Raw genomic sequence first — 12,903 nt, forward strand, 5'->3', positions numbered from 1 at the left:
CTTTTAAGTTAATAGTTGCAGGCTAACATGCACAATCCTGGTTTCATTTAAATTATAGCGTCATACTATTTCAAATTAAGTTTATTTTGATCAGTTCTTTTCCACACCTGTTCAGTGCATCAAAACAATAAGCAAATCTTACTCAAATCTTACTTTTTCCGTCATAAATTTGAGTTCATGCTTTCAACGTTAATCACGTGACAGAACTTTTGTTTTGTAGTAGTGATGAGTTGAGCTGAGGCTTTTATTTTGAAGGAGCCTCGTTTCTTCCGGAGGAAGTTTCCGATTCTTTATGTCCTAGCTAAACTTTCGTTTTGCTCTAACTGAAACGTCTGGATTATGGCCACGTTTTTCGGAGAGGTTTTGTCGGTGTATTCTCGGGCGGTGGAAGAGGACGAAGAGGAGCTCGAAGAAAACGAAGAAGACGAACAAATTCGCAGAGAATTGGAGGAGAAGAGGTGAAAATGGCTAACAGTGTAGCATGAGAGGCACAAAATATTGAAACAACAGAAAACAATGGGACATCAAGTTTAGTATACAAAAAACAATGCATCATATTTAAAGATAAAAATATACTTGGACTCTATGTGCACCTTTGTAACAGTTTCGTCTTGACACTTAAGCCATTGGTGACTTGGTGAGCATCTTTCAGCTAACATGACACATTAGATTCCAGTAGGTGTTCACTTTACCGCCCCGTCATCGATGGAGCCATATTCTTTATCAATCCATAATAACACTTTTATTAGACATAATTACGTTTTACAGTTTTAGCGCTGTTGCCTTGCACCAAGAATGTCTTAGGTCCGAATCCCGTGGGTGGTCCGGTTTTAGAAGATAGATAATATTAAACAAGCTTACAAAAATTTTCTTTTCTATCTTGTATTTTATTATTATTATTTTTAAAGTTTTTTCTTAATTTATTTATGCCTCTAATAATTTGTTCTGGAGAAAAGGGGATTTCATTAGAGGTCAAATCAATCTATTTTTTAGCTGATTATATAGATTATACAAACAAAATCGAGTTTTCTAGCTGAGAAAAAATTAACAAACCTTCTAGCTGTCAGTCTTTTTTACACGCTAGTGAAAATAATTCCAGAGATTTGCTTCCCGTAGATCCCCTCCACACAACGAAGCTGAAGTTGGTTTCTAATTCTAGCTTCAGATTCGGGAAATGGCTAAAGGGCGATTCCACCTAATTTTTCCACTACCTTCCGCATCTTTAATCGACTCTAGTTTAAAAACACTAGAATCTTCAAACCTGGACTGGATTATTCTGTTCTAATAGCAGAATATTTATAACTATGTTTGGGATTTGTGAAACCTTTTTCTGATTTGTGAAACCTCAGTAAAGGTTGATTTTACCACTTTTTTGCATCTGGATCACACTAGAACTGCCCCAGTTCCTAAAATACAACTCATAGACTCTTCAGACTTGGACTAGATTAGTTTTGAACTAATAGCAGAATATTTAAAACCATGTTTGGGATTTGTGAAACATTTTTTTGATTTGTGAAACTTCAATAAAGGACAATTTTTGTCCTTTTATCGATCTCGTTCACACTAGAACTTCTCTAATTCCAAAACTGCAATACCTAGACACATCAAACCTGGATCAGATTATTTTCATCTAACAGCAGAATATTTAAAACCATGTTTGGGATTCGTGAAGCTTTTTTCTGATTTGTGAAACTTCATTTCACTTAACAGACCACTGCAGAAGATCTTTCCTTCCAACAGCCATCATCATCTACAATAACTCTTTGAAAAATTAGTGAGTTACACCAACATTTAATTTCCCATTGGGATTAATAAAGTGGTTTTGAATTAGAATTGAATTTGAAAAAAACTGCATGGAACAAGTGTGAATAGTAATCTGATCTTTAGTGAAGTTTCACAAATCACATAAAGGTTTCACAAATCCCAAACATGGATTAAAATATTCTGCTATTAGGTGATCAGTATCGGCAACAAGAGCCAATGATGGCCGATCACCGATCATGCACTTTTTCACGAAAATCGGCCGATTATGATCAGTGACCGATCGATCGGCACACCTCTAGTAGTTTTTAAATTAGAGTCGATTAAAGATGTGGAAGGTAGTGAAAAATTAGGTGGAATCGCCCTTTAGCCAGTTCCCGAATCGGAACCAACTTCAGCTTCGTCCCAACCAGGTATGTTACGTTCACAGACAAATTAGCTTGATTCCAGCAAGTAGAAACCATGAATGACCTGACAAAAACAACTTCAGCCGCTCAGTTCAATACTTCTGAATCTCACTTCCGATGTACATCATGGCCCTTTGAATGATTAAGTGACGTAGTTGCAAAGGGTCAATACTAGGGTATCCCATTTGTTATAAATGCTGTTTTAACTTAAACAATGTAATATTATCTGGAAGTAATCTGACTAATGGCTCAAGGCTTCATGCTGACGTCTAAGCGTCAAATAAATACAACTCAGTCTGATTAAAATAACAATACTAATGCGTGTGTGTTGATGACTATAGGGAAAAAAGATCCGTCACAGCACCCTCAGTAAAATGCCTACCTCCCCCTTAGCACCTGCAGAAAAAAATTCTGGAGCCGCCACTGTCAGCTAGCCATGCTATCAGGAACGATTGTTTATTTTGATGCAGCCTGCGTTTGACTTTGAATGAATGTTTCCTTTTTACTTGACATTATTTGATATAGGCTGATTTATTTGACTCATGTATAATTTATGATACTGAGAGCCTTACTATTCAATATTATTTTACTGACTGCAGGTGTTTCAGTTGTCCTTTCGACTGAGTAGCTGCTGTATTGTACCTACAAGTATTTTGCTTGTTTTATTTCTAAATTAGGTGAATTTATTGCCAGATCATTTTTTAATTTTGTCATATTACATAGTAGCATTTAGTCAGTCCAGGNTGTTTTATTTCTAAATTAGGTGAATTTATTGCCAGATCATTTTTTAATTTTGTCATATTACATAGTAGCATTTAGTCAGTCCAGGTGATCAGCAGAGATCGGCCTCATTTGTGATCAGTATCGGAACTGGCAGCAGAAAACCTGGCCAGAGCACCCATAGTAAGGATGTCAGCAGTAATTATCAATGATAAAAACAAAAATGATGAAAATGGCTGCCACAAAACTCCCTGCATCACTGTATTTGTTCACAGTGTTATTTACGGGACATTTTACTGCTGGAGTGTCTTTAGTGAGTGACATATTTCTTTTGTGTTTCCCTTCCTTTTCCTGTTGTGTGAGGGGGCTGAGCTGAAGCACTTTGAATAATTCAAATTAATTCAACAGCACCATGTTCTGCAAAACAATAACAGACTAGTCAGAGGCAGAAAATGAGGCATTGCATTACATTTTCAACTCTTAAACAGTGACACTTACTTTGTAATGTAGCTATGTTCTGCTTGCTTTATCTTGCTGTTTTAGCGTTATGTTTGACCTGTAAGCAATAAATCTGAGGTCTTTCTTCTCAGAACTGTTCATCTCCATTGGAATCCCGAAGTCTCAGAGTTGTTGAGAGCCGGGAACAAGGTGCAGTGTTCCAGCTTCATCCTGGCTGTGGGACACAATGCTGCCAGTGAGTGAGATCCAGCTGTTAAAAAGCATCTGAGACATGTCCATCAAACTGCACAGACAATAACAATAAACATGTGTTTGGAAATGTAAATGATTAGTTTCAGCTAAGAACCTCAAACTTATTGTCTGTTTGTAATGGAGTCTGTTGTTGATCAAAATAAATTTTGTGATAAATTATCACTAAATAATGGCAAAACAAAATTTGTGATATTTAGTAATAAGAAATAAAAAAAATATGTCAAACTTACGATAAGCAGTGTTGAAATAGAACAAGTGTTTGAATCAGATTTTGGGGGTGATGTGATTTTCGACTACAAATTGCATTGGAAGGTGCAATGCAGTTTGTACCTTCCAAATTGCATTTGGTGATGTAAAAGCTTTTTTTGATGATGTAAAAGCTAAAATGTCAAAAACTTTTGTAATATTGAATAACATTTCTTTCTAAATAGGAAATCACTATTATACTGTTGCTTAGTACACACATCAGTTACTGTGTGGACATCTAGGGAACTTTGTATAAAAACAAAACAAAATGTGTTTACATGCTTCTGAGGAAAGCTTTATGATGTATAACTGCATCTGATTATTTTCATCCATCTACTAAAACACTTCTTACATTGCATACTTTAAAATTTTATGATTTAGTAGAGCAGCATTGACTATGTACAGAGCCTATAATAAAATCCTTCCAAGGTACACGCAAAAGGGGTTTGAAATTAAAGGAATAAATTATAAATTAACAGAGAATGATTTATTTAAAAAGGTAGAGGTCATGACAAATAGTAAAAACTATTGTACACTTCAGTTAGAGAGATTCAGGTATACAATAATTGTTGTAAAGAGTTATAATTGTGTTTTTCACTCGTTAAATTTTTTTATAAAAGTTATTGCTAAATCATACAATAACATTATGAATTTGTCTTAGCTGGAATTCCTTGGAGATATGTTTCAGAAAAATATTTAAGGTTCTGCTGCTTTGATTTTAATGATGATTTATGTACAACAATATACTATGTACTATACCTTCTATAGTAAGTTTGTACTGGTTATACTTTCACTTTTTTCGGTCTACACTTTGTGTTCTTGCCATTGACAGGAATTTAAATATTGTTTATCTATTTCTGTACTAGTTTCGTCTTGTTTTTTCTGCCTTGTGTATTTTTTCCTTTTTCACTTGTGTATGGAAAGGTTTAAATGACCAAAAATAAAGTGTAGAAATCAGAATACGTGACTGAAAGCAAGTCAGGGAAGCACTCTGATGCGAGCTGTTGTTGAATACTGAGGGGATGTGTCTTCACAGGCTTCCTGTCAGTGTACATTCTTGCCTCTGCAAACTGGGATGCAGTCGGGCGCGGGGTGGCATGGAACGAGAGGAGCCGGTCTGGAACTGGGCCGAGTGGCGAAGGGTCGGCATGTGTGTTCTACAGACACAAAGACGAGCCAGCAGTAAGTGACACAGCGAGAAAAACAGAACTTCAGAATATCTGCTGTTGATTAACACCCCAGGAAACACATCATCACCATGACAAGCTGCTCCTTTTTGTAAGCTTTATGACATATTTGAATGTTTCCAATTAAAGCTCACAATAAGTTCAACACTTTCAAGATTTCTGCTCTAATAATCTCTCATTTGGAACTGAAGGGTTTATCAGTGCTATATGACTGTGGAAAAACACATCTGTCTGTCTGTCCATCCATGCTCTTTCAACCCATCTGTCCATCCATCCATTTTTAAATCTGTCTATCCATTCGTTATTATGAAAGAATCATTTTCACAAGCTATGGTGCTCTCCATTTGTTGATCAAGAGTCTGTTCCATTAACTATCATAAAATAACGTTGGAAGGAAGCAGTGAGTCAAATCTAGAGGTGTGTATGTTCACATTCTGTCCTTCCATATTTACTAACCTGTAATTTAAGCAAGATAAAGACACTGATGGACAGAATGTGAAATCACTGTCAGAGATTTGTCACACCTGTCATGCTGCTTTAGTTGGCAGGAAAGGAAATAGATTGATGATTAATCAATAGAAGAACCATTTATTCTGTTTATTATATAGCAGCAAGAAGGTCCTGGGTTCAATTCCCGGCCCGGGGTCTTTCTGCATGGAGTTTGCATGTTCTCCCTGTGCATGTGTGGGTTCTCTCCGGGTGCTCCGGAGAGAACCCACACATGCACACAGTCCAAAAACATGATTTTCAGGTTAATTGGCCTCTCCAAATTTTCCCTAGGTGTGTGTGTGTGTGTGGCTGGTTGTTTGTCCTGTGTGTCTCTGTGCTGCCCTGTGACAGACTGGTGACCTGTCCAGGGTGACCACGCCTCTCGCCTGGAACATTAGCTGGAGAGGCACCAGCAACCCTCCTGACCCCACTAAGGGACAAGGGTGTATAGAAAATGGATGGATGGATGGATGGAGATTAATTTGTTGAACAATTGCTTTTTCTATCCATTATTCTGTAATTGTCAGAATAATCAATTATTCAATCAATTAATAATGTGAATAATCAATTATTGTAAATTAAAATAATCTTGCATCCCTAGTTTTGATCATATCTCACTGAAAGTAGCAGTCTTCATTCAGTAACAGCTTCCACACTTAAGGTTGTTGTTTTGTAAGTGCAAACTTGTAGCGGTTGTGCTGTAAACATAAAGGCATCAGATATTTGAGTTTTTCAGTCAGGGCTGACAAGATCGAAATTGCCAGATTTTGATCACTAGCTGGTTTTTCTGTGTAACCAGAATTCAATTACACAGTTTATTCTTTTTTTGATTACAACAATGTGTGTGCATACCAGTTTGTGTTGAAAAGAATTCAAATACTAGCCAAAATCAGTTTGAATTTAAAAGAAAAGCGAAAATTGACATCAGTCAGAAAAAGCCTGTTTTCTGCTGCCAGTCAGTGTAGAGTATTTTCAGATATATAAATTAGTTCAGTTTCCCTTTAGATTATCTGACTCATTGAAGTCAAACATTTAAACCTGGAGCATTAGGATAATGTAGTTCTTCAGACAATTTCCGCTATGAAAGCAGCCATTTTCTCCCACCTGTTTCTGCCACCTTGTTATACTCCTTCCAAATTATAGCCTCTTCCCTTGTTTTGTCTTCTCTCTGTGTGATTGGAAAGTGATGAACAAGATGCTTTTGTTTCTTATTTAGGTATTGATATGCCATGTGACATGCCACATTGCCGAGGACCAGCTATTCCAATGGACAGAAAAGGTACCTTTTTCTGCAGCTTAATCACCCTGACAAGACTGACAGTCTTCCCTGGTAACCCATGAAAAGGAACAGTTCACTTTCTCTTCTTCAGAAAGCCATAATCATATGGCAACATGATGACTTAAATAGAATCACTTTCCTTAGAGCGTGTCATTAAGGAAGAATTATGGAGCTTGAAAGTGAAAATCTGAGATTCAGAGACATTTTATCCTTATGATAAACATTCAAAGATGGTCAGATTTATAGGTCTATTGTTTGGTTTTTTAAACCAAACTGTAGAGCAGAAATCCACTTGGTGATTCTCAGCGGATGGTTATTGGTAAGCTGTTTTAGAAGGAGAAAACACAGCCTGTCTTCCTGCAGCTGCAGCAGCAGAGAATCATGACAGATTTCACTCCTGTCAGCAGATTGGAGGAAGATGGGGCTATAATGGGCGCTGTGTTTTCAAAACCTGACAGTTGCAAATTGGAAAAACATTGGCTGGTTTCAGAAATGTCAGCTTCAGCTGCCAGATGCTGGTGTATGGTTAGAAACTTACATTTAAAAAAACATGCCTCTGTCTTTATTTCTTTGCATATATTAGATAAATTACTGCAAAATCAGGGGCTTTGTCTTTGTCTCTCCCAGGTGTTCGGCTATCTGCAGACCAGAGGACTCACTGTGACCGTGCTGTCTGATAGCTCTGTGGCTGATTACAAGACAGCAGACTACCTGTGCAGCAGCTCTGCCCCCTTCCTGCGGTCGCTTCGCTCTAGTGCGTTCAGTGATCAGCCTGTCTGCCAGTCACTGGAGCAGCCCAACATCATTACAGGACTCCCAGCTGCAGGTGTGTTTGGAGTTTTTCTTATCCAAATGAGTCAGACTCAATGCTTTGTCCCACAGAAAATCTGCACAAGATTCTGAACAGGAGCAGCACAACAAGCCTGTCATATTGCTGGGCATATTTAGCAGAGCAATCCATCTCAGTCATAGCTTTTATTCTGCACATAAAGTGGTGCTCACTTAACCTGAATTCACTTTGTCCCAGGTTCATTATTGTTTTGGGCTTTTAGAGAGACATTTTGATGTCAAGTTTGCAGTGATAAATGATGCGTAAAGGTGTGCTTCTATTCTTTAAAGGTGACCTATTATGCTTCCTTGAATAGGGTTAGGATAAGTCTGTAGCAGTCTTTCTCAAACTGTGGTCCCTAGACGCTCCCTAGTGGTCCTCAAGGTATTGCATGTGAACAACCATTTATTTGCTGTGAAGTGAGCTCAAAGTGCAGCGCATACAGTTAGCTTACCAAAGGATTGTGCTAAAAACCGGGTCACTGGAAGAAAACAATTCCAGGCTTACTTATATGATTGGAGNAATACTAGCCAAAATCAGTTTGAATTTAAAAGAAAAGCGAAAATTGACATCAGTCAGAAAAAGCCTGTTTTCTGCTGCCAGTCAGTGTAGAGTATTTTCAGATATATAAATTAGTTCAGTTTCCCTTTAGATTATCTGACTCATTGAAGTCAAACATTTAAACCTGGAGCATTAGGATAATGTAGTTCTTCAGACAATTTCTGCTATGAAAGCAGCCATTTTCTCCCACCTGTTTCTGCCACCTTGTTATACTCCTTCCAAATTATAGCCTCTTCCCTTGTTTTGTTTTCTCTCTGTGTGATTGGAAAGTGATGAACAAGATGCTTTTGTTTCTTATTTAGGTATTGATATGCCATGTGACATGCCACATTGCCGAGGACCAGCTATTCCAATGGACAGAAAAGGTACCTTTTTCTGCAGCTTAATCACCCTGACAAGACTGACAGTCTTCCCTGGTAACCCATGAAAAGGAACAGTTCACTTTCTCTTCTTCAGAAAGCCATAATCATATGGCAACATGATGACTTAAATAGAATCACTTTCCTTAGAGCGTGTCATTAAGGAAGAATTATGGAGCTTGAAAGTGAAAATCTGAGATTCAGAGACATTTTATCCTTATGATAAACATTCAAAGATGGTCAGATTTATAGGTCTATTGTTTGGTTTTTTAAACCAAACTGTAGAGCAGAGATCCACTTGGTGATTCTCAGCGGATGGTTATTGGTAAGCTGTTTTAGAAGGAGAAAACACAGCCTGTCTTCCTGCAGCTGCAGCAGCAGAGAATCATGACAGATTTCACTCCTGTCAGCAGATTGGAGGAAGATGGGGCTATAATGGGCGCTGTGTTTTCAAAACCTGACAGTTGCAAATTGGAAAAACATTGGCTGGTTTCAGAAATGTCAGCTTCAGCTGCCAGATGCTGGTGTATGGTTAGAAACTTACATTTAAAAAAACATGCCTCTGTCTTTATTTCTTTGCACATATTAGATAAATTACTGCAAAATCAGGGGCTTTGTCTTTGTCTCTCCCAGGTGTTCGGCTATCTGCAGACCAGAGGACTCACTGTGACCGTTCTGTCTGACAGCTCTGTGGCTGATTACAAGACAGCAGACTACCTGTGCAGCAGCTCTGCCCCCTTCCTGCGGTCGCTTCGCTCTAGTGCGTTCAGTGATCAGCCTGTCTGCCAGTCACTGGAGCAGCCCAACATCATTACAGGACTCCCAGCTGCAGGTGTGTTTGGAGTTTTTCTTATCCAAATGAGTCAGACTCATTGCTTTGTCCCACAGAAAATCTGCACAAGATTCTGAACAGGAGCAGCACAACAAGCCTGTCATATTGCTGGGCATATTTAGCAGAGCAATCCATCTCAGTCATAGCTTTTATTCTGCACATAAAGTGGTGCTCACTTAACCTGAATTCACTTTGTCCCAGGTTCATTATTGTTTTGGGCTTTTAGAGAGACATTTTGATGTCAAGTTTGCAGTGATAAATGATGCGTAAAGGTGTGCTTCTATTCTTTAAAGGTGACCTATTATGCTTCCTTGAATAGGGTTAGGATAAGTCTGTAGCAGTCTTTCTCAAACTGTGGTCCCTAGACGCTCCCTAGTGGTCCTCAAGGTATTGCATGTGAACAACCATTTATTTGCTGTGAAGTGAGCTCAAAGTGCAGCGCATACAGTTAGCTTACCAAAGGATTGTGCTAAAAACCGGGTCACTGGAAGAAAACAATTCCAGGCTTACTTATATGATTGGAGTAAGCCAAGTCATACCAGCTCAGAGTATTGATGTGTCCTTTATGAGCGATTCGATTCTTGAATGGTAGGGCTTAAGTCTAAGTGAGAGCCAGGGCCGTACAGAGACCTTTGGAGGTTCAAGGGCTCAAAGTTAAAAAGAGATACATTGAACAAGATCTTAAAACACTGTACAACAACATAGCAACATAGAAGAATCTGATATTTAATTGGATCACAGGGTTTTCCCCAGTGTATTATTAGCCTGGCGGCCCGCCATGCTTTACTAGCCCGGCCGCAAGGCTAAGCGTTGCTTGTTTACGTTTCTAGGAAAGGGGGAAAAAAAAAAATTTGTTTTTTTTTTTTGTTTGTTTGTTTGTTTTTTAAGGCCGGGCTGCAAGCGTCTCTTTTGCTCTAAGCATTTAACTAGCAGAGCAGATTTATTTTTAAGGATAGATTTATAATAGGTAGGTTTATAGTTTATGCATTTAAAAGCCGACAGCGTGTGGACCAATCACACAGCTGGCGCCTCTGCGCTTTGCCTCTGCGCTTTGCCTTGCGCGCTTCCGCGTGCGCCTTCTTTCACTCAAACTGGACTCAGGCTGACCTGCATGGATATTTACATCAACTTACTGTGAGGAATTACGATCCTCTGGAGAAACTCTAGGTAAGAGTTTAAAACCCGCCGCGTTAGCTCTGATTGCGCAGCTCAATGTGAACCGCAGGAATAAGTTGTAGCGAATTCAGAGGCGCGTTGTGGAGTGGTGAGAATGATTTATCTCTGTGAACGAACAATTATATGCGGCGTTTACATCTCAACGCGCTGCCCAGCGTGTGGCTCTGTGTCTGTCTTCCCTGTATAGTTCATGTCTGTGGTCCCGGTTGGCCTGAGCATTTGTGGATAACGAGCAGCGCTAACCTCATCATGCAGGTTCAGCCCGGTGAGGAGCTTTCGCGCTCTCCTCGGAGTCACGCATCACGCAGATTTCATATTATTTTTAAGTATTATTTTTCCGGTTACACGATGCATCAAACCATATCAAATGCGTTGTCTACTTAGAGTTAATGCGCGCGGCCGCGCGGAGATCTGAGAAACTCGTCCCATAAACTCGACCAACCAGAATATTTTCTGTGACGCTTATTAAAAACTCAACAGACGTGAAATGGAAGAGCTACTAAAGCCATATTAGCAGCATTGAATTAAACCTCCTGTTTGTTGCGCATTTCAGTGTCACATGCTGTTCTTATTTTTTTTTTCTTTAATTATGTAAAGTACCTTGAAATGCCCTGCTGCTGAAATGTGCTATACAAATAAAATTTGATTGATTGATTCATTTCTGCATAGTACAGGGGATTACCTCATCATGCAGGGCTGGTCCAAGGCTGGATGAGGCCTTGAGCAGAATCAGACTTAGGGGCCCCTTTTGTTGCTAAAAATATCAGCACCTCTAACAGCTTCTGTGTTAGATTTAGTGAAATATGGGAGAAAGGAGTAGTTTAATTAGCCAGCCTAAAAAGCAATAAGTTATAATCGCAGTTTACTAAATTGGATTTGTAAATTCAAAGATTAAACTCACAGCATCAGATTGTTGCTATGGTAACAAAACAATCTAACTATGAATATTGTTCTTTGAAGTTTTACAAAGTAAACTTGCCAGCTCCTTAAAATCTTGTATTTAAATGTTAAACTATTTAAAATAATTTAATTTATGTATGCCTAAACAATTGAATCAAATTTAACAGCATTGATCATCTCAATAAACAAGTGTTACATTTATGTATCTGTGGTCTGTTTTAAAATATTAGCGTTTATGGGGCCCCTGAAGCTCTTGGGGGCCTGATGGAGCTGCTGACTTATTTTGGATTAAACAGAAGTGCAAATTTGTTGTTTTCAGACTAGTTGTGGGTTTAACTAGCATTTCACTCGAGATCTTTTCCTGTAACATATAATTACACAGTAATACTTTTACATTTCCTGTCAACTTAACATCTTTTAATACAAAAACACGGTGGACCACCGGTGGACCGACTCGACGCCCCAACCATCGGGCTTAGCAAGTTTTCTGGGGGAAACCCTGGATCATATATCATCATGTGGGACAATGCAAAGCAAATATAGTCTGTTTCCCTAATAAGCAGTGGCTCAAAAAGTGGGTATGCAGTGTATGCAACGCATAGGGGCGCTGGACTAGAGGGGATGCAAAAATGATGTGGGGAATTTTTTTTCTAGTCAGCATTTAACAGCTGTTTGTGTATGAAAAGATCAATAACAGAGGAACAGCACTGATTAGGCACTCTCCCCTCCCATACAGGTAGCTTGGGCGTCCCTTCGTGAACGAGCTGAGGCGCGGTTTTTCTTTTAAATTTGAAATGTAGTGCACTTGACAACAGGGAGCTAAAAATGGGGCAGCAGAAAAAAACTCCGGGGCATAAAACAAAAAACGGAAGTGGGGGAGAGATAAAGATGTTGGAGAGACGAAGAAAAGCTTTTCAAAGTGGTTGAAAGACGGTAGGTAAGTAATGTCAGTGTAGGGTTGTATAGGGTTGTAAATATTCAGGTTAGTTTAAGATAGCCTAAAATGACAGGTTGTTGTTGTTGTCTCCGCCCGTATTGAACCAATACGGGACGCGATTTATTCCGTATTGCTATAAATGTCTGATAGACACACCTATCACACACATCTCAACAATAAGTCTAATAATAATGACCGAAACAAAACACGGGAAATATTAAGGTCAGCTAAATTGTCGTTACGGGACCTAAATAGGACCCCCCTGACCCCGTCCTTTACCCCCACGAACTGACGCTGTTGTCACGGTTGCCTAGAGACGGACACTACGCAGCTGCTATCAACCCGCCTCTTTTTAAAATGTCCACCTGACATTACACCGTCCTTAGAAGAAAAACATCTGGCAAAAATTCAGACGGTAGTGGGAAGACACAGGCTAAACAATCACGGTGACGTTTAATAGGGGCATTAAAAAATATGTCGGCGATATTCAGTGTCGCACAGTGGGTTGT

General features: G+C 39.0%; 1 protein-coding gene and 1 long non-coding RNA gene across 2 annotated transcripts; both read left to right on the forward strand.

The window, feature by feature from the left end:
- Positions 1–245: 245 nt before the first annotated feature.
- psmg1 (proteasome (prosome, macropain) assembly chaperone 1) lies at positions 246–7,808 on the forward strand. Its single transcript, XM_007540115.2, has 5 exons — positions 246–458; positions 3,479–3,582; positions 4,882–5,027; positions 6,738–6,800; positions 7,428–7,808. Exons 1-5 carry the CDS (start codon positions 340–342, stop codon positions 7,701–7,703), a joined length of 708 nt encoding a protein of 235 aa, XP_007540177.1. The 5' UTR covers positions 246–339; the 3' UTR covers positions 7,704–7,808.
- Positions 7,809–8,489: 681 nt separating this feature from the next.
- Positions 8,490–10,215, forward strand: LOC103129131 (uncharacterized). The gene is made up of 2 exons (XR_475029.2): positions 8,490–8,555; positions 9,183–10,215. It is a non-coding gene; the product is annotated as an uncharacterized LOC103129131 (long non-coding RNA).
- The last annotated feature ends 2,688 nt before the right edge of the window (positions 10,216–12,903 follow it).

Source organism: Poecilia formosa, unplaced genomic scaffold (genome assembly GCF_000485575.1).
Source record: "Poecilia formosa unplaced genomic scaffold, Poecilia_formosa-5.1.2 Scaffold518, whole genome shotgun sequence".
Classification (NCBI taxonomy): Eukaryota; Metazoa; Chordata; class Actinopteri; order Cyprinodontiformes; family Poeciliidae; genus Poecilia; species Poecilia formosa.

Coding starts and splice junctions, on each gene's coding strand:
- psmg1 (XM_007540115.2), top strand. CDS start 340: ATGGCCACGTTTTTCGGAGAGGTTTTGTCGGTGTATTCTCGGGCGGTG. Junction 5,028..6,737: donor GACACAAAGACGAGCCAGCA/GTAAGTGACACA, acceptor TTTCTTATTTAG/GTATTGATATGCCATGTGAC. Junction 6,801..7,427: donor TATTCCAATGGACAGAAAAG/GTACCTTTTTCT, acceptor TGTCTCTCCCAG/GTGTTCGGCTATCTGCAGAC.